This window comes from Pan paniscus, chromosome 13, assembly GCF_029289425.2.
Source record: "Pan paniscus chromosome 13, NHGRI_mPanPan1-v2.0_pri, whole genome shotgun sequence".
NCBI classification, from domain to species: Eukaryota; Metazoa; Chordata; class Mammalia; order Primates; family Hominidae; genus Pan; species Pan paniscus.
This window is the reverse complement of record NC_073262.2, coordinates 104,305,454-104,330,814: the sequence shown is the minus strand read 5'-3', so window position 1 is coordinate 104,330,814 and position 25,361 is coordinate 104,305,454. Positions and strand designations below refer to the sequence as shown.

General features: G+C 40.9%; 2 protein-coding genes across 4 annotated transcripts in view; both read left to right on the top strand.

Moving 5' to 3' along the window:
• ALS2 (alsin Rho guanine nucleotide exchange factor ALS2) overlaps nt 1-7,238 on the top strand; it is an 81,723-nt gene extending 74,485 nt beyond the window's left edge. For all 3 annotated transcript variants that reach the window (XM_008974197.4, XM_034954807.2, XM_008974196.5), the window contains 6 exons: nt 768-944; nt 2,326-2,371; nt 2,587-2,648; nt 3,184-3,333; nt 3,569-3,665; nt 5,902-7,238. In XM_008974197.4, coding sequence (XP_008972445.2) covers nt 768-944; nt 2,326-2,371; nt 2,587-2,648; nt 3,184-3,333; nt 3,569-3,665; nt 5,902-5,940 — 571 coding nt within the window. In that variant the 3' untranslated portion in view covers nt 5,941-7,238. The remainder of the gene's footprint in view (nt 1-767; nt 945-2,325; nt 2,372-2,586; nt 2,649-3,183; nt 3,334-3,568; nt 3,666-5,901) is intronic.
• A 2,549-nt stretch (nt 7,239-9,787) lies between these two features.
• MPP4 (MAGUK p55 scaffold protein 4) overlaps nt 9,788-25,361 on the top strand; it is a 53,409-nt gene continuing 37,835 nt past the window's right edge. Inside the window, exons 1-8 of the mRNA XM_063595541.1 lie at nt 9,788-9,869; nt 13,731-13,909; nt 14,756-14,877; nt 17,525-17,602; nt 20,437-20,517; nt 21,749-21,880; nt 22,585-22,666; nt 24,821-24,906. Of these exons, the coding sequence (XP_063451611.1) occupies nt 13,831-13,909; nt 14,756-14,877; nt 17,525-17,602; nt 20,437-20,517; nt 21,749-21,880; nt 22,585-22,666; nt 24,821-24,906 (660 nt within the window). The 5' untranslated portion in view covers nt 9,788-9,869; nt 13,731-13,830. The remainder of the gene's footprint in view (nt 9,870-13,730; nt 13,910-14,755; nt 14,878-17,524; nt 17,603-20,436; nt 20,518-21,748; nt 21,881-22,584; nt 22,667-24,820; nt 24,907-25,361) is intronic.

The window sequence follows — 25,361 nt, the reverse complement described above, 5'->3', positions numbered from 1 at the left end:
TTCTCTAGATCTATTTCCTCATTTCTAAAATGATATGGTTGGGGCCAGGAGGGTTGGGGCCAGCCACAGTGGCTCACACCTGTAATCCCACACTTCGGGAGGCTGAGGTGGGAGGATTGCTTGATTTTAGGAGTTCAAGAGCAGCCTGGGCAAGATAGGGAGACCCCATCTCTACAAAAATAAAAAAAATTAGCAGGGCATGGTGGCACACACCTACGGGTTCAGCTACGTGGGAGGCTGAGGTGAGAGGATCACTTGGGCCTGGGAGGTTAAAGGCTGCAGTGAGCTGTGACTGCACCATTGCGCTCCAGCCTGGGTGACAAAGTGAGACCTGTCTCAAAAAAAAAAAAAAAAAATGTAGCTGGGTAGGTGCCCCCTCTGAGGTCCCTCTTAGTTCTCTCAAGTACTATTAGCCATACCCCAGGAAAAAGCAACCACAGATGATCTGAGCACAAAGGCTGCTTAGCAAAGGAAGTAACATCACACTGTCCTAGAATAACCTCAGAGAAATCAGCCTCAAAATGGAAACAATGTAGGTTTTCAGTGAGATTTTTAATTCATGAAAAGAATTCACAGTTTCCTCTAAGACAAAATTATAGATAATGTCCTCATATCAACTCCATATGTAAAGAGCAGAGTAATATTATAACTTCTTTAAAACTTCCCATCTCTACTTTTGACTTTTTGAAACTGAAGCTCTACCTTGGATTCTGTATTCAATTTTAATATGAAAAATGCTCCTTTTCTCCCACTCCATTATTTTGTAGTTATGTAGTAACGAGTTCTGGATTATTGCTTCCTGTGCTGCTACCTCGGCTCTACCCACCACTGTTTATGCTTTATGCTTTGGATAATGATCGCGAGGAAGACATTTACTGGGAATGTGTCCTTCGACTAAATAAGCAGCCAGATATTGCTCTCCTGGGCTTTCTTGGGGTGCAGAGGTAAGTGTAGTAGTTACAAGCGCAACCAAATGGTTTTAATTTAAAATGCAAACTGCATTATTGGAAATTTGGCACTTTGATATCTAATTATATATATGGCTTATAATTATTTTTTGCATACGTCTTCTTTAACAAAATAGTGATAGTTAATAATCTTTATTTCTGAGAATATTTGGAGATGAGTGTGAAACCTGCTGATTCTTTGGAATGTGTTTTTTATTATGTTTTCATATATATAGTAATATATATTTATTATATATTAGTAATGTATTTTATATATTATGTATAGTTATATATATATATATATATATATAGTAAGTGTGAGCTATTTTGCCTGGTATTTTATAGCTCTTTAGAGCAGAATACATGTCTTTGGCATTCTTCCTTCTCTTCTTTTCTCTCCTCCCTCTCCATTTGCAATTTTTAAGTTAAAGGTTTTGAAGTGTTTTTTTTTTTTTTGAAAGAGAGTTTCACTCTGTCATGCAGGCAGGAGTGCGATGGTGCAATCTCAGCTCACTGCAACCTCCACCTCCCAAGTTCAAGCAATTCTCATGCCCCAGCCTCCCAAGTAGCTGGGATTACAGGCGCATGGCACCATGCTCAGCTAATTTTTGTATTTTTAGTGTAGATGGAGTTTTGCCATGTTGGCCAGGCTGGTCTCGATCTCTTTGCCTCAAGTGATCTGCTCGCCTCGGCCTCCCAACGTGCTGGGATTACAGGTGTGAGCCACTGTGCCCAGCCCTGCTGTTTTTATTAGAAGGTATTATTGCTTGTTATCCAGGGAATACTAAATTATTATGTTTTCTTTCTAGGGCAGTGATAAAGCTGATTCCACCTCCCCAATCTCTATTTGTGCTACCAAGAAAAGTGAATAAGCCTCAATTTTTTTTTTTGGAGACGGAGTCTTGCTTTGTTGCCCTGGCTGGAGTGCAGTGGCACAATCTTGGCTAGCTGCAACCTCCACCTCCCAGGTTCAAGTGATTCTCGTGCCTCAGCCTCCCAGCGAGCTGGGATTACAGGCCTGTGTCAACGCACCCAGCTAATTTTTATATTTTCTTATTTTTGTGCTTTTTTAAAATTTTGTGCTTTAATTGTTTTCAGTGGAATAATTCAGTAGTAGAAATGAGATAAAACTGAGTGAAGGAAAAATATTTGGTAATATCTGTAACGTGTAGGTTATTGGGATATAGAATGACAAATCCCTTAGGGAGATGATAAAAACTCTTAAATCACTTCTGGAATGTTTATAAAAACTTAACCTATTGTGGAGCAGTTCTTTTTAATGGGGACAAGGAAGCCAATATAGCTGTCAACTATTTTTATGGGATTTTGTCTACCATAAGTAACAACTTATATTAATAATTTATGGATTCCATTATAGGAAATTCTGGCCAGCAACCTTGTCAATCCTTGGAGAGAGTAAAAAGGTATAGTAGATTTTCTTTTCCTCAGCAAATATGCTTTTCTCTAATGGGAAGGATTTGAGATAGCAAAACTTTTTCATTTTACTTTGATAGAACAGTACCCAAGCTTGTGTTTGCATCTGTTATTACCAAAGACCTGCACTCTGACATCAGTATCATTTATTTCTGTTGTTGCAGAAAATAGTTTTCCTCCTTGACCTTCACTCTCTTTTTTGCAGGTTTTGCCAACCACGAAAGATGCTTGTTTTGCCTCAGCAGTAGAATGTCTGCAGCAGATCAGGTAATCTCTGATTTGTTGAAAAGCCATACAAATCAAAGTAGTGCTTGGTCTATTAAGATATTATTAATATGATCTTATCTTTACCTAAGCCTTAAGCATCCCCATTCTATATGCTGATGGTGTCAAACTCAATCTGGAAATCAGAAATAAGAATGAGACCCTTGGGTTATCTTTTACTCTAAAATGACCTTGCATTTTCAAAAGTAGTAGAGAGCCAAGCCAGAAATTTATCCATATAATCACATCTTTAGCCAATTGGAAATTAACCAAATTTCTCATTCAGAAAAGAGCATATATTAGGAGAATGAGATTTCACGTGGGTAAAAGGAAACAATATATGAATCGTAGACAGTTGGAGGCTACTTTTCTCATAGCACCATGGGAGTACAAAGTCATCCTTTCCAACAACTCATAATGCCTAAGTGTCCAGGTTAAGGCATGTGAACCCCAGGAGGGAATATTGTCAAAAAAGCACGATCAAATGGCTTTATTAAGAAAATTATAGGATGTCTTTTTGTCATTGTTTCTGTAACAGCACAACATTTACCCCATCAGACAAACTTAAGGTCATCCAGCAGACTTTTGAGGAGATCTCTCAGAGTGTCCTGGCGTCACTCCACGAAGACTTCTTGTGGTCCATGGATGACTTGTTTCCTGTTTTCTTATATGTGGTGCTACGGGCCAGGTAACTGTTTTATGACTTTATTATTAGTGAGTCGTTATTTTTAAAAGTCTGCTGCTTGCATTTTCTGAACTGACAGCAGGAGTACGCTCTTCCACTAGAAAAAAATCGATTAACCCATTCCACTGTGGCATTACCCTTTTATTGAGCTGTTCTTTCTTTTTCCCATCAACTAGATTCAAAAGGAGAATGGACATGTAAGTGAAAATAACTCAGCATCTTTTTCTCTCTGGGGCAGGATTAGGAATTTAGGCTCTGAGGTACACCTCATTGAGGATCTAATGGACCCCTATCTTCAGCATGGGGAACAGGGCATAATGTTCACCACCTTGAAGGTGAGTATAGTTATTATTTAATACTTTCTTATCTTCATATCTGTCTTTCATTTACCGTATTATAAATGCCATTAACCACTTTTTTTGTATAAAAGTTTAATGCAAACCTTAAATGCCTTTAGAGCACATTTTGTTCTACACTTTAAAACATTATATAGTATATTAAAGTAGGATAAGCCAGTTGTTCCTCAAAATACTAAAGCAAATTCTTCATTATCTAATCCTCCTTGTAAATTGATCAAACTGTTATAAATGTTTACATTTATATAAATAATTGTAACTCTAAAAAAGAAACAGAAAGGATTCTTAGTGTCCAAGAAAGTTTCCAACAGGAGTGCTATTCAATGGAACAGGGTAAAACACAGAAGGCAGTATGTAAATAACGAATTTGAATTCCATCTTCTTTCTTTGCCTTGTATTTACTGTAACCAATAGATTACAAATGAGCTTCTTTGATCTGGGTGGCCTGGAGAGATTGTTAGAAGTCATTTGTTTCCCGCCTTGATTTTTCTTGGAATTTGGAAGAATCACTCTAAAGTTTATTGAAAAAACAGCAGATAGAAAGTGCAAAAACACTTGTGAAAAATGAGAAAGAATAGACCTACTCTTCCAGTTAGTAAAATTTATAAAATTACAATAATGAAGATAAAATAGTATGTGACTGTCACAGGAATACACAATTACCTAAATAGAAGGGATAGCTTCCATATAAATACATCATAATAAAAGCTTCACATGAAAGTGGAAACACCAAACCAAAATGGAAAAGAGGAATTATTTAACAAATGGTAAAACAAAGTATTGGATAGCTTATTCGCAGTTTTGGAGGGAGGGTAGAATAGCAAATTATATAGATGCTTTGGGGTTTAAATATAGAGAAAGGAAGAGAGAAGGAAAGACAGGTAAATTAAAATAAGAAAAATAACTAGAATTCAATGTCAGGTTTCTGGCCTAGGTTAACTATTTAAACTTTTCAACTAAAATACCATTAATGCTTCTTTTTTTTGAGATAGAGTCTCACTCTGTCGCCCAGGCTGGAGTGCAGTGGTGCGATCTCGACTCACTGCAACCTCCACTTCCCAGGTTCAAGTGATTCTGCTGCCTCAGCCTCCCAAGTAGTTGGGATTACAAGTGCCTGCCACCACACCTGGCTAATTTTTGTATTTTTATTAGAGATGGGGTTTCACCAGGTTGGCCAGGCTGGTCACGAACTCCTGACCTCAGATGATCCACCCGCCTTGGCCTCCCAAAACGCTGGGATTACAGGCGTGAGCCACTGCACTCGGCCTACCATTAACACTTCTATTAAATAAACTGAAAAGGGGGAGAAACTGGGGAAAATATTGGCCACAGATGACTTAGATTATTAGTGTTTATGTTATTTGAAGAGTATCTCTAAACAGATCACCAAAGAAGAAACTGAACTAGTAAGTTTACATGTAGAAAAATACTCAACCTCACTGAAAATCGTAGTACTGCAGATTTAAATAAGGTACCATTTTGTGCTGTTAAATTATCAAGAATGTTTTAAAATTACTGGTGGGGTTATAGTGAAGTCATTATTATTCCCACATTGCTGATAATGGGGTAAGTAGCCATTACCCTTTTGGTAAGCAATTGTTACTAACATAGATATCAACAACATCAAAAAATGTGGAGTTTGACTCAATGGTTCTACTCCTGGGGATTTATCCTAAGAAACTAAAGAATGGAAAATGTTACATGTTATCTGGATGTGTTATTCATTGGGGTATGAGTAATTCCCATACCTGGAAACTCATAATTCAGGGTGCTTCTTAAAAATGCATTCTTGGAAGTTATGACTCCCCAGGTCTGCAATGATGCTTAATCTGTATATTTATTAATCATACTAGGTGATTCTAATTAGAGTTGTACCTTTTAATGATTGGTATACTCTAAATGTCCAATCAGTAATGGCAAATTGTGGTGTCTCTGCATGTGAAGAATATTAGCTAGCTTGTAAAAAAACTTTGTTTGTTTTAGAATAAGACGGGAAATGAAAAAATTTTGTCTATACTAATTACAAGTAGGCAAAAGACAGCCACTAGATAGGGGAACTAGAAGGGAACAGGGAAAAGTGAAATCAGTTAAATCTGTTGGGCCATCAACTGAATTTGTTCATAAGGGATTTTGTTTCTTTAGTCCCATATGCATTGCTCTCTTTATGTAATTTCTTTAAAAGTGAATTTGAAATTATTTTGAACTTTTCTTCCAGGCATGTTACTACCAGATTCAGCGTGAGAAGCTTAACTAGGCTGCATAACAGCTTGAAAACTGGATTATCTACTACAGAGTGTTATAACACCATCTGGAGTCTTCCTGTAGTGGCAAAAAAGAACAGTGTTGAAATTGGAAAGGACTTTGTGTTATTTAGGTTGTTAGAATGAGCCTTACTAATAATAAGAGCCCTGATCCCAGAAAAAAGGACTGTATAGTTTAAAGGGAGGATTGAAAGGGAGGTAAAAAATCAGATTAGACCAGTTCTTGGCCTATGATAAGTTCCAAAAATACCATTTGTCTACTATTTGAAAAAAGAAGAGGATATCCCTTCCTACAGTAAAGGGTATGTCAGCTACATGAAGTTGTAAGAAAAGCTTCCAGTAGAGCTTCTTATATTAAAGAAGTTGATGGATATTTTTGAATTTCTGGTTTGCCTGAATCCACCTGCAGTTACCCCGATCCGTTTGCAAGAACCAGATCGTACTTGAAACTATAGTGGCCACACTCTGCCTTCCTGAGTCCCTTCCAGTCATGTGTGCATCATGTCTCTTTGCCAAGGGAGGGGAGAAAGGAACTTTTAAACTGCAGTTTTAACTTTTTCTAAGCTGTTTCTTGATGGGAGAGGTTCTGTGCAAAACTACCACATTCTGTCCCCAAAATGTGGAATGCATCCAAATAGGAGTCTTCTGCCTCTTAACTTAAAAGAACATAGGAATTTTGTTTTTGGTTTCTTTATCATGCTACAGAGAGTGAATACACTGGAATTCAGACACCGACTCTGAGCTGCTAGGAACCTCATTTGTCCATGTGCAAACGCTGTATTCTGAGGCCTGTGAATGGCAGCCTGAGGAAGTTTTGCATGCAGGCTGTGTTTTCGAGCAGGACTAACAACTGGGAAATAAGCAAAAAACTGCATCGATCCCCAGCCTGGTGTTGTTCTTCCCTATACTTCACACTGAACTCAGGATGGGAAGAAAAAGGAAACAAGCTTTGGCTTTTTCCATCTCAAAAGTATTGTGGCACCTCAACATTTCAGTGTTTTGCTTTTTAAAAAATGCCCTATTGTAAGTTGTTGGTTTATACTGTAGAAGTAACACTAGTAGCTGTTTTGAATAACATAGGTGCTCTTCCTCATCTCATCTCCTACACCGTGGTGAGCATACAGAGTGTCCTGATTTGTGTTAAGTGACTGAGAAGATGTTAATTACTTTTGAAAAAGGATCATGGTTTTTGCTCTACTTTATAATCAAGACAAGTGTTTATTAAAATACTGTTTTGGAATGTTGGCTGTAATGTAACAGCAATTTTCATAATAAAAGGCATTCATCTTTATGTGGTTGTTTTATGATTGTAGAAGAAATGAACAGGGCAGCCTAAAAGATGAAAGGAAACCCAGACTTAGTATTTCTTTAGCCCACATTGTAATCCATGCCTCTAAGTATTGGCCTCAAAAGTCCCTCTGGGGTTTTAGAAATCTCTCTCTTTAAAATAAACGTAAACCAATAGTTACAGCACCCTTTCTAGCAAAGAGCAAATTAACTTTCTGACCCCAATAACCCAAGGACACGGGTCTCCAAAGAAATCTATTATTTCTTTGAATAAAAAGCATATTTTGATAGTTACTCGTTTTTTTTTTTCCTCCTAAACAGATCGAGGGAAGGGAAGGTGAGGCTTTAAAATTCTGCTTAGAAACGTTAGATATTAATTATCTCCCAGTTGTAATGTTTTCTCAAGAGGCCTTTCCATCTTGTTGCTGCCTCTACCAGAATGTGCCTGTCCTCTGTTGGAAGGGGACCAACCCTTAAAAATCCGTTTATGTTAAATACTTTGCATTTACATTGGAGATTGTTTTGAGTTTCTGAACAAACACATAAATAATCACATTTGCCTGGTAAAGCCAAATTTACAGAATTTCTGACTCTGGGCGGGGGTGGATAATATGTGGAAATGGACAAACAAAAACTTTGAGACAAATTGACCCATTGAGAAGATTTCCAATGATGATAGGCTGTCTCAGTTCTAAGAAAAGCCATGTCACAATTCGTCCTTTTACTGGAGTCTTGAATGAAACTGTTCAGTTACTTTGGATTCTTCCTACTATATGCTTTTCAGATAGCATATTAAAGTTATAAATTTTGAAGTGTATTGGAAGAAAAACCCTAAATCTCCAGGCCGATGTTTGTAAATAGAAGTCCTCGGCAAGCCTGCAGCAGTTTACAATGGTCATTCACATGCGTAATGAATGCTTACAGCAGCCCAAGGATGCAGGTGTTATCCCCATTTCCCCCCATTTTTCAGACAAGCAGTGACCAAGATTTGCTCACTGCCAGAGCTGGGACTCCAGCCTAGAACTTCCCTACTCCCTACTTCCCTAGAAGTCCAGTGCTTTTTGCTACTACAGCTGCCAGAGATGTCATTTCATAGCTGGTTATGTATTGAAAGTTCTTAAAAGTGAGTTAAAAATGAAAATCTTATTGAAATCAAGTGCTTTTCACAAAATATGCTGTACTCAAAACACAAATGTATCACATTCCCAACTTGTGTTTTCATCTATGATGGAGAGATAAGGAAAGCCACGTGATTAATATGGTTAGAAGGGCTGATGACCCTCTGGTAATTGCCATTTGGTCTCTACCTTTTGCCTTGCTGTCAGCAATAGCTTCCTCTCCTTTCTGCAATATCCCCTTCCAAATGCTCTCCCCACTGAGCACTCCCTGCAGTATTAAGTTTTCAGATAAAGAAGTAGCTCCTATCTGAGATAGAAAACACTATTTGTTAGGTTCAGAACAGTGGCTTGGGAGGGGTTTGACCAGAAGGTACTGTTTTTGATGGGCTTCTATTATTAGCTGAACAGTCTTCAGTTGTTTTCTCACCATAACATGAGAGATTTAATAAGGTAAGTAGGTTATTGGCTTATTTCCGGTCCTGCCACATTTTTTTCTTTCATTAAAAATGCTATCTTCTGTTGTGGAATGTCTGTCATCTTGAAATAATCAACAAAAATACTATGTTTTTCTGCTGTTAACTATGTGTTGGCAATTTGAGAGAAAATACTAGAATGTAGGTTTGAAAATGATACAAATTAGACTTCAGTTCAAGGAATACTTAAGAAGATTTGTGGCAGGAAAGGCTTGTGAGTAATTTAGTTGTTAGGCTGGGTTAGGCATCTGTGGATTACATCAAAGAGGATGTGCAGAGATTTTATCGGGAGCAGTGAGGTGACTTTGGCAGCTAACAGGCCACTAGTATCCTACTAAAGCTTTTGTCTGGATAGGAGCAACATGCATGTTTACAGTCTTGCAGGTAAGAGACCTTGGCAAATAATCCTCAGTTACCAGAAGATGTATCCATAACTGCCTAGCTTGCCTGTCAGTTTTTAATAGCTAAAGATATAAATCTGGGTAATCTAACTCAAATGGCTTAGTTTCATTTTAACTCAAATGATACGGGGAATTTTATGATCTTGAAAGAGCAGGTTTTGCTTCGAGAAGCCATTTCTTCAGTATGGAATAATGAGTTGTCAGGAAGATTGAGTACAATGGGCATTTGCCCTGGTCCTAATCAACAGCATTTGGACCCAGAGGAAGCCAGCTATTTTTGTAAGGGCCATTTCTCATCATTAAGTTTCCAAGTGCTTTTTTAGGGTTTGTCTAGTAAAAAGCGCTATTTTGAAAAACAAGCATAGTAAGGGTAGGGGGTTGTGGCATTTAATAGTACATTTTAAAAAGCTAATGGAAATACTGATTTTTAAAACAAGATTTAGGACAAATTCCTTAGGCATCAGTCACACTAATGCATCTTCTGAGTCAAGAACTGGTTATCCTTTCTGTGTACTCAGTCCGGAATTGCATGTGGTGGGGTGCTTACTTATTTGCAGTCTCAATCAAGAATTCTCACTCTCAAGATAGCAGAAATAGATAAGCTTCAACTGACAAATTTGGTACAGAAGTCATGGAAAGGAAGGTAAGTCTTTTGCCAGGCATCATGCCAGGCATCAGTATCTTTCAGGACTAAGGAAACAAAAGAGGAAAACTTGATTTTACTACGTGTTAACTCTACTGAATACCTCCTTGAATGTCAGATTCCTTATCTGTAAAACAAAGGTTTTGCATTTGATTATCTCTAAGATCCCCTTCTGCCCCCAGTTTTAAAGTTTGATAGGGAAAGAGGTTAAGTCAGGATACCAGGCCAGGGAGGAAAGGAAGGGAGGGCACAGGCCTCTGGAGTTCAGCTGCCTCCCCCATCAGGATTGAAGTCCCAGCTGCTGGCTACTGCCTTGAGGGAGGTATCAGCCTTTTACTTCTGGATCTTGGCCTCTCCTTGTTCTACCCCTTCCCAACAACAACTGAACATACCAAGTGCTTGCTATGGCCCAAGCACTGTTGCAGGTGAAGCTGCAGCATGAACAAGATAAGCAACATCTCTGCTCCCCAGGGCCCTCTGCAGACATGACACCTGCGGGAGACAGACACTGAGCAAGCCAGTGGATACAAGAACTGGGAAAATGAGAAGTGCTATGAGGGCAAGAAGTTGCAACTGTTTTCTTAGCTACCTGGAGGGAGGGAAAATCATTTTCTGGAAGTTTTTTTCTATGAGTTTTGTCTTAGCTTTGGCTGTCATAACAAATTCCATAGACAGTGGCTTAAACAACAGAAATGTATTTTCTCATACAGTTCTGGAGGCTGGAAGTTGAAGATTGGGATGCCAGCATGGTTGGGTTCTTGCGAGGGTTCTCTTCCTGGCTTTCAGATGGCCGCGTTTTCACTGTGCCATCATCTGGCAGGGAGCGAGAGAACACATGAACTCTGATGGCTCTTACCCAGACGCTAATGACATCTTGAGGCCTCTACCTCATGACCTTAACCCAGTTACCTCCCAAAGGCCCCATCTTCAAATGCCATCAACAATGGGGATTTGGGCTTCAACATCTGAATTGGGGGTGGGGACACAACATTCAGTCCACCATAAATTTGTCATAGGAACCTGAAGATGAGCAGCCAAGCACAGTTTTTAGAATTTGCATAAGTTGTAGATTACTGTAATTATTGTTTTTGCCTCTATGGCTGAGAAACTTTGAGTCAAAACGAGCCTTTTAGAATGTATGAATTAGTTATCTAGGTAGCCCTGAAGTTGGCTCTAGATTTATTAGAAGCTGTTTTAACCATTGCATTCACTCAAGAAACCACCGCCTATCTGTGAAGCACAGTCTATCTGTAAAGCTCCCTCACAATAAATTCATCTCAGAAATATGTAGTCTCTAGTGTGTGCCCCCAACTGCTGAATGGGTAGGCCTAGCTCAGCACAGTCATTCGGGCATTAAATATGGCCGAAATGTGGTCCACTCATGACGTGCAAACAACAGTTGGCTTGTTTAATCTGCACTGCTTCGCCAAGGACGTGTGATTTGTGAGATGCTGGAGGGGAACCAATTTTAAGAGTCAGCCTGAGTGTCAGCCTCATCTGTCTGCTCTGACTTTTGTCTGCTCTCTAGCAGGCACTCCATCTCCCTTTTCAATTTTCTACCCTAGAAGTGCTCCCCTCCAGGGAGGAAGATGAGTCAGATATGCAGCTGTGATGCTAAATGATTCAATAGAGTCAAAAACAACGCAGAACACAGGAAAACGCATTGTTTAATCTGACTCAATTACAAGTGGGCAGGGTAGGTGATGGAGGGCAAGTCAAAAGCATAACGATGTCAAGCTTTGGTAGAACCTAGCAAACCAGAAGACTTCAGGGTGTTTGGAAAGGAATGTGTAGGGGAAAGTTGTCTAAAATGCTGTAACAGCTTTCTGTGTTGCTCTTCTCACTACCTTAGAATTTAGAGTCAAAATAATAATGATCTTTTCTTCTCTTAGATAGCCTTCCTGGCTTCAACCCACAATCTGTCTAGATTCTAGACAGTGGTTCTCAACCCTATCAGAGTCAATACTCCAGTCTTTAACAACTAATTTGAAGTGTTCCTTTTATAACAAAAACCTTAATGTATTCTTTATTGTCCTACTATAACAATGTTGTTGGTCCCTACCCCCACCGCATACCCCTTGGTTGTTACCATTTTGGTGCACTCTGAGCCCACTCCAGCTGCTAGCCCCTCCACTTCCTATCTGAAGGTATACGTGTTGCATGCTGGAAGAGTCAGAAATAATGCTCTCTGGGAAGAGCTCTTAACCTGTTGGCTCTAACAGGGGCCAAGAGAGTGAGGGTATTTATATACCAAGGTTGCCATTGGTGTATAAAAACCCTCATGTTGCCATTGGTGTATAAATACTCTCACTCCCTTGGCCCCTGTTCCCCCGTGGGATTAAGCTCTAGTTGCCTACAGTGGTTACTTCTTGATAACAACCTATTACTGGCTTTTTCCCCTTCCCTGCCTCAATACCCTACTCCCCATTGTATATTAAACCAGTGCAAAAGTGTCTTGTGTTTATATGTAAAGAAAAGTTGGTGTCTAGATTCAGATAAGTACAGGTTTTATTGTTTTTCAGTGACATGATAGTTCAGTGGGACATTTGAAAGTTATACAGGGCATGAGGCGATTCTTCACTGTGTAGGGCAACTTGTGGAAAACTTTGCTTAAAGAGCAGTAGGCATATTTTCTTTGCCCATGTTTTCTTAATCCCTTCCTCCCCTACCCTGTTGGCTGAAATGTAGACGTGATGACTGGAGCTGCAGCTGCCATCTTGGAGCAGGTAGACAGAACCATGCTACACCCTAGGGTGACAGAGCAGTAGCCGGAAGGAACATATTCCCTGAGGACTTCATGGAGCAAGGCTGCCCTATTAGCCCTGGATTCTCTCTGTCTCTGAACTTTCACATGAACAAGATATAAACTACTCTGCTAAGCCAAAATTATTCTGGGTTTCTACCTCTTGAAACTAAATCTACCTAAAGCAATATCAAAAATAAACATTAAAATAAGCATTTCAAACTAGTTTTCAAAGACTGGTATTAAATCTGATAGGGTTAAGAAAACTATCTAGGCCAGGTGCGATGGCTCACACCTATTATCCCAGTGCTTAGAGAAGCCAAGGTGGGAAGATTGCCCAGAAGTTGGAGACCAGCCTGGGCAACATAGTGAGACCCCATCTCTACAAGAAGTTAAAAATTAGCCGAGTGTGGTGGCACATGCCTATGGTCCCAGATACTCAAGAGGCTGAGGTAGCAGGATCATTTGAACCTAAGAGGTCGAAGGTGCATGATCATGAGCCATGATCATGCCACCACACTTCAGCCTAAGCAACAGAGTGAGACCCTGTCTCAAAAAAAAAAAGGGAAAAAGAAAACTGTCTAGACTCTATATAAATTGTAGGATTGAGCCAGGAAAGCACTCTAGAAACAACACAAAACAACAGATCGTTACAGTGTTGTCTCTAAATTCTAAGAGTGTGCCTCAGTAATAACCCATAATTCTTGCAACTGTGACCAGACCAGCTAGTTCTTCTATGAAGAACTATAAGGTGCAGTGAGAGGAAATGGGGCACCTGAGTGGAGCTGGTCCACGCAAGACTTTTCTGAGCTCTAATGATGGGTAAAGTCAACTGGGTAAAGAGGTGGAAGATAAATAAATATAGTATTTGTCATTTACTTTTAAAAAGTGGGTAGGTGTGGTTTCTAGGAAATCAATTCTTCTGAAAGGCTAAAAAATGTGTTTAAAACATGGAGTTAGGGGGAGCATTTTATGCAATAGTCGTTTTCTCTTTCACGCCACTGGTGATGGTTAAGAGTAGGCACCACAGGGGAAGACTGTGTTTCATTTGATGTGTATCCCAGTGTGTAGCACAGGGCCTGGCTTGCTGAGGAAATGCTATTGAAAATATATTCCAGTGTGCTGAGAGCTGGTGGCCAGTGGGACTGAGTGAGCTGTGTGCCGTGTATTGACCCGCTTCCTAGTCCTGAATTCCTTTCAGAAGCTCCGGCAGGGAGGATGATACAGTCAGACAAAGGAGCAGATCCACCAGACCAGAAGGACATGAAGCTTTCTACAGCCACCAATCCACAGAATGGTATGTGTCACCAGGACTCCTTTTCTAGACCAGAAAGTAATATCACCTCTGACATGTGATCAAATGAATAGGCAGAAATCCTGACAGACTTACTGTGATCCCTATGAGGATCTTGTACATTTTTGGTTGCACTACTGCCCTACCAGTGATAACTTTAAGAACAAATTTCAAGCCAGGAAGGAAATAAATGGACATGATGGATTCAAAACCTTCTTTTCCCTTACCTGACAATGTTTTATGTAAAACTTAGAACCTCTTAGGTTGTTCACATTCAGAATATCACTACAACACTATGAAAATACTGTAAAAAAATAGAATATTCACTAAAATCTGTTTAGAGACCCTTTAATCAGGAGAATACTGAGCTTTGCATTAAATCTATTGGGAGTTAGAATTTTTCAATATCACTCTCAATAAGAATTTTTTGAGAGGATGAAATGACTCTTATGTTTGAGTTAGAGAAAGAGGATACAGAACACAAGTAGATAATTTTGGGATAAACGACAGGCTGGTAAGATGGGGGAGGGGAAAGCAATCATTTTCCTTTCATGACATCTTACATCTGCACATCACGATCTATTATTTTACTCAGTGTTAAGAACAACACTATGACAAAGCTAGCACCTTCTCATCTTGGGCAAAGAAACTCGGTTTCGGATAGCTATGTGACTTTGTGACGTTCACAAAGTAAGAGATGGAACAGGGCTTGAAGTCAGATCTTTTGGCCTGAGATCCAGTGTCATTTCCACTCCTGGTGAGACCCCATGGCATGCCCCAGCTGTCTGAGTTGCCTTTCACATTTACACCCGCACCTGCCACCCCATCTCTGCTCTCTTCCTTTCCTAGGCCTCTCCCAGATCCTGAGGCTTGTGCTGCAAGAGCTGAGTCTGTTCTACAGCAGAGATGTGAATGGGGTGTGTCTCTTGTACGATCTCCTCCACTCGCCGTGGCTTCAGGCTCTGCTAAAGGTGAGTGCTGCTTTGCTCGGAAGCCTTTGCTTGCTGAAGGGGTTGTGGGGAGTGTGTAGAAAATGACAGCTTCAGTCCATTCAGGCTGGATAGCAGAATAGTTTATAAACAACAGAAATTGATATCTCACAGTTCAGTAGGCCAGGAAGTCCAAAATCCAGTCGGCAGCAGATTCAGTGTCTTTTGAGGGCTCCCTCTCTGGTTCATAAATGGTACCTTCTTGCTATGTCCTCACATAATGGAAGGGGCTAGCCAGCTCTCTGGGGTCTCTTGTATAAGGGCATTAATTCCATATTCATGAGGGCAGAGCCCTGATGACCTATCGGCTCCCAAAGACCTTACCTATTTTTTTTTTTTTTGAGACAGAGTCTCACTCTGTTGCCCAGGCTGGAATGCGCTGGCCTGATCTCAACTCACTGCAACCTCCGCCTCCCAGCTTCAAGCGATTCTCCTGCCTCAGCCTCCTGAGTAGCTGGGATTACAGGCACCCACCACCACACTTGGCTAATTTTTGTAGTTTTAATAGAGATGGGGTTTCACCATGTTGGCCAGGCTGGTCTCAAACTCCTGACCTCAGGTGATCCGTCCGGCTCAGCTTCCCAAAGTGCTGGGATTACAGGCATGAGCCACCACACCCAGCTAGCCTTACCTTTTAATATCATCACCTTGGGATGAGGATTTTAACATATGCATTTTGGAAGTACACATTCAGATCATAGCAACTACTTACCCAATGGTGTCATTTATCAACTGGTAGGAAATTTCAACTTGGAAAAAGTTCTTAGGAGGCAACTCTCAGAGAAGAGCTACACAAACTTCTTAGCTTAGGAAGGAATTAACTTAGATGGAGGAGAATATGGTAGTCCCTTCCTTTTCTCCCCACAGCTCTTTTGCTTCCAGAGGCCCCCTGGAATCACAAAACAGCCACCACGATGGTCATTGGCAACACTTTATCAGCTGGCTACAACCGTTTGTCCTTGCAGCAACCCTGGATAAATAAAAGCGCTTTAAAAAATTATTCCTATTTGTTTGTTAAAGTTAGAAAGTAAAATATCTACAGTTCTGTTTAGGTACCATAAAGTTTCTTATTCAAAAATTTCTTCTGGCCCAGTGTGATGGTTCATGCCTGTAATCCCAACATTTTGGGAGGCCGAGGCTGGTGGATCACCTGAGGTCAGGAGGTTGAGACCAGCCTGGCCAACATGGCAAAACCCTGTCTCTACTAAAAATACAAAAAATTAGCCATATGCAGTGGCACACACCTGTAATCTCAGCTACTCTGGAGGCTGAGGCACGAGAATCGCTTAAACCTGGGAGGCAGAGGTTGTAGTGAGCCAAGATTGAGCCACTGCACTCCAGCCTGTGTGACAGAGAGAGACTCCATCTCAAAATAAATACATAAAATAGAATAAATAAAGTTTATTCTTTTTTAATTTGGCTAAAATTCCATGCACTATACAATAGCATCTAATAGATAGTAGAAAAATAGCATCTACTATCTAGTAGATGCCACTACTATAATTTTGTTGTTCTGAACAAGTGTTATTATTAAGAGAGATCCTTTTGAAGTTATTTTTTGGGATGTGGGTATTTCCTTCACTTAAGTGTGAAATGTGGTCTGTCTTATAGTGCACGTTAATATTATACAATAAAAGTGGCAACATCTTTGGCATGAATGAAGAAGTATTCCTCATAGCACTTGTTATAAAACACCTGATTTCTATCAGGCATTTTCCCACAGGATCAGCTAAGACAGGAGTTTTAATTTCATGATGGGCATTGCCTTTGCTCACCACCGCTAGGCCCTTGGTGAGTTATCCAGTCAGGCTTCATCACTTCCAGGTAAACTTGAATGCGGTCCCTGAGATAGAGCAGGGAAGCAGCATCGTCATTGATCTGGATAGAAAAGACTGGGGGCTCAGCCGGCCCCTTGGGCCTTATTTCTTCGTCTGTAAGAGAAACTCAATTCCTAAAATAAGATCAAGGGGTGCATTGCAGAGCTAGGCAGGCTTTGGTGTCCTCAGCCCAACCCTAGATCTTGGTATGGAAAAAAATTCCCAAGGGTATGTGGAGATGAAGTTGGAATTTTAAAAAATGAACTTGTGCTAGAGAATTAGCAGAGGAATGGGAAACAGCCCCAAAGCACAAAGCAGAGTACAGAGAAGCGTTTGTAGCATGCCCGCCACTTATTCAGAACCTTCAGTGGCCCTGAGCCACACAGCTCACATGCTGCACAGGCACCCAACACAGGGGTCCTCACAGGTGTCTGGTCCTAAAGGGCCCCTCCTTTAAGACGCTCCTTTATGCATCATCTACAGATCCCCATTGGTTCCAGTCCCAGACACCTTACCCTCACTCTGTTTAACAAGATTAAAAGTTTGAATTTCTTTTTATTACTGAAATGCTTGGGGAAGATCAATTTCCCAATGGCAGCCAATAATTAAGCTTTTGAAGCATCAGGGCCACCAAACTCAAGTTCATTTCTCTTTGGCAACTAGAGACACAACTTACTAAACACCAACACACACCATGCTGTGCAGCCATTGGTGCAGTTGCCTGGGGTGTTTCTTCTCTTTGAGAGTCTTAAATCCAAAATGGCAATAGTCATATTATCAATATCAATTCTCCCTCCCTTGCCCTTCTGCAGATTTATGACTGCCTCCAGGAATTTAAAGAAAAGAAACTAGTTCCTGCCACACCACAAGCACAGGTGTTATCCTATGAGGTAAGGAGATTTTATTCCACAGGATAGTAGAGCTCTGATGTGGTGCCATTTTCCCCACATTGCTAGTTCAAATGAATTAAAGGTTCTAAGGAAAAGTTTTATTGATGTCTATGCATCTAATAAATGTTTTTAATTGAACTTTAATATAAGGAAGAACATTGGCTGGATATCTCCCCAGATTAAAACACTCCCCACCACCACCTACGTCATTTTTAGCATGTATCCATTTCTTTCTTTTTTCCTAAATCTTGTACTCTATTTGCCCTTCATAAACAGGGTAATGTTATAGTAATAATTCTCGGATTTATATCTCTAGCCTGGAGATTTCCCTAAATTCCAGTCTCAAATATTCCAACCGCCTCCTCTCCATCTTACTTGGATGTCTAATGGACTCCTCCAAGTTCACATGTTCCAAACTGAGCTCCCGATCTTCCCCACCTGCCGATCACCCCCACCCACTCTTCTGGAAGCCTTTTCTATCTCAGAAATGATACCTGTGTTCTTGCAGTGCTCAGGCCAGAATCTTAGGGGTCATTTTGACTCTCTTTTTCTGATACCTCACACCCAATCAGATAGCAAATCCTCTCAGCTCTACTTTCAAAATATATCCAGGATCTCACCAAAATATATCCAGGATCTCACCACCCCATACCATCATCATCGTCTCTTACATAGATAATTGCAAAATTGCCTCCTACCTGGTCTCCTGTGTCCACTCTTGCTCCTCTACAGTCTACTCTCAACACAGCAACCAAAAATACCCTCTTTGAAAGCAAGTCAAATCATGTCACTTCCTCACTAACACTCAAACCCTTCAAATGACTTCCCATCTCAGAGTAAACACCAAAGTTCTTTTTTTGTTTTGTTTTTTTGTTTTTGATACAGAGTCCTGCTCTTTCACCCAGACTACAGTGCAGTGGCATGATCTCTGCTCACTGCAACCTCTGCCTCCTGGGTTCAAGCAATTCTCGTGCCTCAGCCTCCTGAGTTGCTAGGACAACAGGAACCCACTACACCTGGCTAATTTCTGTATTTTGGGTAGAGACGGGGTTTCACCATTTTGGCCAGGCTGGTCTCAAACTCCTGACACTAAGCCATCTGCCCACCTTGGCCTCCCAAAGTGCTGGGATTACAGGTGTGAGCCACCACACCTGGCCTAAACACCAAAGTTCTTACATAGCTGAACACAATCAAGCTGCTGTTACCTCTTTGACTTCACACTCAATGCTTTCTCCATTCACTCTGTTCCAGCCACATTGACCCCTTGTTATTGTTTAAATTCATCAGGCTGGGTGCAGTAGCTCATGGCTATAATCCCAGCACTTTGGGAGCCTGAGGCAGGCTGATCACTTGAGCCCAGGAGTTCAAGACCAGCCTGGCCAACATAGCGAAACCCCATCTCCACTAAAAATACTACAACAACAACAAAAATTAGCTGGGCGTTGTGGTGCATGCCTGTAATCCCAGCTACTTGGGAGGCATGAAAATTGCTTGAACCCAGGAAGTAGAGGTTGCAGTGAGCCGAGATCACACCACTGCACTCCAACCTGGGTGACAGAGTGAGACTATCTCAAAAAACAAACAAACAAACCCAAAAAACAAATCATCAGGCATGCTTCTGCCTGGGGCCCTTTGCACTCGCCATTCCTTATGTCAGCAATGCTCTTGCCCAGATATATACCTGATCTGTCCCTCATCTCCTTCCAGTCTCCACTCAAATGCCACCTTCTCAGTGAGGCTTTTCCTGGTCACCTATCTAAAATTGTATTCCCTCCTAGCACTCCCTAGCCAGCTTCCCTGGTTTATTTTTCTTCTTAACACTTGTCACCATCAAACAAAACTATTTTACTTACACATTTCATTTGTTGTCTGTGTCTCCTCCCTAGAATGTAAACTCCGTGAGAATGGAGATTTTTGTCAGCCACTGCTGTTTTTGCATCACCTAAAACAGTTCCTAGCACACAGCAGTGTTCAATAAATATTTGTCGAATGAATGAATAAATATAATCCATTTTATTATTTATTGCCTGTACCATATTAAAAGAAACAGCAAAAAAGAAAGAAAAAACTTCTGCTCTCAATTCCAGTAATCAACAACTCAAATTGTTCTCAGTTGTCCACAGGAAAAGCACATATATAATACTTTATTCAGTTGAAATCCCAGGGAATGGAGGTAAACCTTTGTAAACTGCTTGTTTTCATTTGACTGTAGGTAATGGGGCTGACTAAAGTCTTGAAAGGTCTTATGTCCTGTGAAAGCAGGTCTACGCCTAAACCACAGCAGAGAGAGCAGAATTTTTTTCCGCTTAGCACTTTTTATTGTAACAAGCATTAAAATTGCTAATCAACTGATACTCTAAAGGAGAAATTATGATTTCCATTTTCTATTTGAAGAATGGAGCATCCCATGGGATTAAGCTCTTTGAGTTCCCCAGGTACGTTCCTAGAGAAACTCATACAGCTTCATAAGCCTGCAAAGCATTGACATCAGCCAACAGCTATTATATTTTAGAGGCACTAGAGGGAAAGTGCCTTGGTTCATATGCTGTTACCAAATTGGTACATCCTCCATGCCTATGTGCCAGGATTGGGCATTGGGTTTAGATCCATCTCAACTCTTGAATTCTATTTGCTATATTAAAGTAGCAATTTTAATGAATAAAGAAGGATGGTAGGCTTTAATGGATGGCTTTATAGATGAAAAAGAAGGCTCCAGTAATAGCTTTTTAAAGGTCAATATCATGTTAGTATGTATGTTATCCAGCCTGGGTGAGGTTAAGTAGGTGATAAAGATTTTTTAAAAATTTTATAATGTATCCTTTTCCCTGAACCAGGTAGTGGAGTTATTACGTGAAACCCCTACTTCCCCTGAGATCCAAGAGCTGAGACAAATGCTCCAGGCTCCACACTTCAAGGCAAGTGCCTGCTAAAATAGAAAAGATGTCCCCATCTGGCACATAGACAAAGTTGGGAAGGAGAAATATATGTGATGGAAATTGTTCTCTCTGAATAGATGTTCTATTACTGTACACGGTTACTGACCAACAGATTGTACTTAAATATGTGGGACTCAGATGTGACTAGCTCAGTGTTGTCAATCATGCAGTCAAGCCTGCTGTGTTTATGAGGAGGCATCCAGAACTTTCTATGGTGCTTTGTTTCCCCTACAAAGCTATTGCCCATCCAAAAATCTTGGGTAGCAAACAGGGAATGTTCTAGTTATAGAGGAATACCTCCATGCTTCCTTTCCAAAGTGGGACTATTTTGAGTTTTAGATAATGTGTGTGTATTTGGAATATACAGTATAATGATGATTATCCGTGTGAGAGGGTTTATGAAGAACATTTGATTGCAGAACAGAAACCTATCTCTTAGTACTTACAGATTTGAGACCAATTTATCAATAAATTAGAACTTTAAGACAATGTCTGCATTTGGAGTGCTGAAATTTATCAGTCAAAAGTTATAATTCACAACACAACCACCAGTCATCAAATATCCTCAACGGCACACACTACTTAGAGAATTTTCTGAGTTCCAACTAAATTGTGTCTACCAATCTCAGTCAGGGTGGCAGAGTGACAGCTTCTCCACCCCGTGAAATGAAGAATTTAACCTAGTGGACTAGTCAAAGAAACTCTTTGATCATACCCTATGATCATACCTTATGATCAAAGAGCTTGATCATATGAACTTCTCATTCTGTACCACATGAGCCCTTGAGTGTTACTAACAAATTAAACCAGCAAGATATTTTGACTGCTGCCCTTCGTTCTACCTTAATTGGGGAAAATATTATAAAAGTTGTTTTGTAGTTCAAACTCCACAGGGGCATCACAGATTACATGGGCTGCCAGGAAATAAGAATGTCGTGGCATAATACATTTTAGCAGAAATGAAAGAGTGTATTGTGCATTGCTTAACCTCTCTGTGCCTTATTTCCTTATCTGCAAATTGAGGACAATTAATGTACCTGCCTCATAGAATTATTGTGAAGATCGGATTAAAATGCTTCGCACTGTGTCTGGCATGTCTGTATTGGTGTTTGTTGTTGTTACTGTGTCTTAGATAGTATTGAGTTACTATCTTCTAGAGGGGTTTGGCCCATGTGTGACATTTGCTCACCTTTTCCTTCCCTGTGCCCAGGCCTTGCTCAGTGCCCATGACACGATAGCTCAGAAAGATTTTGAACCCCTTCTCCCTCCACTGCCAGACAATATCCCTGAGAGTGAGGAAGCAATGAGGATTGTTTGTTTAGTGAAAAACCAACAGCCCCTGGTAAGGAAATCATTTTTTATCTTTCCATTTAGGGTAAGCTTAGGTTAATTGTGAACCAAGTTATATCTAGTGGTTACTTGGGCAGTAGCCTTGCCTGCGATCACATATACAGTGATAATAACGGCTGTCAACTCTGCAAGTTTTGCCTGTGGTTTCAAACATATTACATGTCACAGTGTTTTCTCTAAGGAAAGATTTCAGCTTAGTGTTTTTCTTTTGTGAAAAGTAAGATGAGATTTATAAGACATTTTTGTGAGAAATAAGACATATGTTTTATTTTAATATTTGGCTTTCTGACCTATGCATGTATTTCCCTCAATTCCATTGCATTTGCCTATTTCCTCATATTAATGAGAAGCTAAGGAAGGCATTAATTTGATTTTCTAAGGACAGTCCCTCTAATTAGGTTTTAATTGTGGGAGGTTTCTGTATCTTTGGATGAATCTAAATATTCTTTTATGTCTATGTGGTTGAAACGAGACCCCAGGAAGCCAAAGCCGAATGGCCTTTCCTTTTTGATGGCATGCTATGACTGACAGGCCACAGGGCACTGTGTGGCCCCTCCGTCCCTGGTTGCCTGAATAGCCTTGTTTGAAAAACCAGAGCTGCATTGATTGAAAGACCAGAGCTGCATTGATTGAGGGAAGCCACCTGGAAAATGGTCATGTCAGGTAACAGAGGGATCTCGTCTATTCTCTCTTCAGGGAGCCACCATCAAGCGCCACGAGATGACAGGGGACATCTTGGTGGCCAGGATCATCCACGGTGGGCTGGCGGAGAGAAGTGGTAAGCTGGAGCAGCTGGGATTGAGAGTTACCAGAAAAACAGGAAACGCTTGACTGTTTAGGCTTCTTTCTAGAGAAATCCCTTTTTTTTCTTTTTTTTTTTTCTTTTTTTTTTTTTTTGAGATGGAGTCTTGCTCTGTCGCCCAGGCTGGAGTGCAGTGGCGTGATCTCAGCTCACTGCAAGCTCCACCTCTTGGGTTTGCCATTCTCCTGCCTCAGCCTCCCAAGTAGCTGGGATTACAGGTGCCCGCCACCACGCCCGGCTAATTTTTTGTATTTTTAGTAGAGACGGGGTTTCACCGTGTTAGCCAGGATGGTCTCAATCTCCCGACCTCGTGATCCGCCCACCTCAGCCTCCCAAAGTGCTGAGACTATAGGCGTGAGCCACACACCCATCCTGAGAAATCCCTCTTTCTTAACTTGGGTCAGGGCTTTAGTAAGTTCCATTTCTTGGATAAAGCAGTAAAGAAAGAAGAAACAAATATTCCAGAGAAATCTTGCTCCTCTCCTTCACTGAGTCCATCCCATTCTAGGTACCACATTAAAGTCTCTCAGTTTACATTCTCATGGCAACCTCAAAGGTAACTATTATCATGCCATTGTATAGATGAGGAAACTGAGGCTCAAAGAGATTCTGAAGCTAACTTGCTCAAAGTTACACCGTTTGAGTCAGGATTCAAGCTGCTTAGCTCTATATTCCCAACTTTTTCTCTGCACTTTGTCCTTCTACTTTCAGAAAGGCATAGCTCTTTCCCATCTTGAAATGCCTTTTGCTCACACTTTCAACCGGTTAACCAGATTTTCATCCTTTCACTGCTGTTCTTCTAAAAACTTTTTTTTTTTTTTTTTTTTTTTGAGACAGGGTCTTAATCTGTTGCTCAGGCTGGAGTGCAGGGGTATGATCATGACTCACTGTAGCCTCAACTTCCTGGGCTCAAGCAATCCTTCCACCTCAGCCCCTGAGTAGCTGGGGCCATTGGTGCACACTACCATGCCCAGCCAATTTTTCTATTTTTTGTTTAGATAGGGTCTCACTATGTTGCCCAGGCTGGTGTCAACCTCCTGGGCTCAAGCAATCCTCCTGCCTTGGCCTCCCAGACTGTTGGGATTACAGGTATGAGCCACCACACCTGGCTACTGTTGTGCTTCTGAAATGAGTGGTTCTATACCTGTTATACATCTTCACTACCCCGAGGCCCTAAAACCTAGCACATGCTTTATACTTCAACATTCTCATTGTAAATACCAAGAATTTCCTAGTTGCTAAGTCCATTGGCCCTTCCTTCCTCCTCAGTTTTCTTTTCTTTTCTTTTTTTTTTTTTTGAGACAGAGTCTCACTCTGTCACCTAGGCTGGAGTGCAGTGGGGCAATCACAGCTCATTGCAACCTCTGCCTCCCGAGTTCAAGCAATTCTCCTGCCTCAGCCTCCAAAGCAGCTGGGATTACAGGCATGTACCACCACCCCCAGCTAATTTTTTTTGTATTTTTAGTACAGACAGAGTGTCATCAAGTTGGCAAGGCTGGTCTCGAACTTCTGGCCTCAAGTGGTCCACCCACCTTGGCCTCCCAAAGTGCTAGGATTATAGGCATTAGCCACCACGCCTGGCCCCTCCTCAGTTTTATTTTCACTTCTTGACCACATCTGATGCTGTTGACACCTTTCTTGAATTTTTTATCGTCCTTCGTTTCTGTTCTATGACACCATTCTGCTGCTTCTCTCAACTATCTGACAACTCCACTGTTTTACCTCACATTTCTCAAGTCTTCACTTAAACCCCAAGTTTCTCCATATTTTCTCTTTTGAAGACTACCTACCCCATTTCCTTTTTGTCATTGACTTATGACCTTGACATCTTTGGTTTTAGTGCTATTTTCTTACCAGCGTTCTGGTTCCATTTTAGAACATCAGACTAGCAAAAATAAAAATATTACCATAAGTCGATGCCAAGTATTTGTGACGAGGTAGAAAAATGGACTGTTCACACATTTCTGGGGGTGATGTAAGTTGGAATAAGCAGCTTTCTTTTCTATTATATTAAACATTTTTAGAGCATGCTTGGGTTAGTGAGTTTGTTAAATAGCTATTGAGGTAGCTACTGCTATTTTTATCCTACTTCTTTGTATCTTTCTTTGTTTTGTGTTACTGTCTGCCTAGGGTTGCTATATGCTGGAGACAAACTGGTAGAAGTGAATGGAGTTTCAGTTGAGGGACTGGACCCTGAACAAGTGATCCATATTCTGGTAAATCTTCTTTTTGCCTTTTTGTTAATGACTTGGAGAAATGCCAAGGCTGAACTGGGACCATCAAGCCCACGTGTGTGCACTGGGATGTACTGGGGACTCAATTTCTCTTGGCAGCTTTGTCCCTCCAGGCTCCCAGACCTTGTCTGTCACCCATGTCACTTGCTGACCTCCCTCCTCTACCCCGAGAAGTTCTGGTCCTGGCTGGGAAACTTCCCTTCCCAAGCAGCTCCTTCCTCCTTCAGCCACGGGAAGACTGCCAGGGCCCGCAGCCCAGCTCCCTCATCACCTGGTTTGCTCCATTGGAAACTGAACCTGGGGTGGACAGAGTGAGACTTAGTAGGAGAGTCTGAACCCAAGCAAACCACTCCTTCCCCCACTAACACTTTTCTATGGCTGAAATGTTCAACATCTTCCTGGAGGGCAGCCTTTCTTATAGTGGATAGACCAGTGGT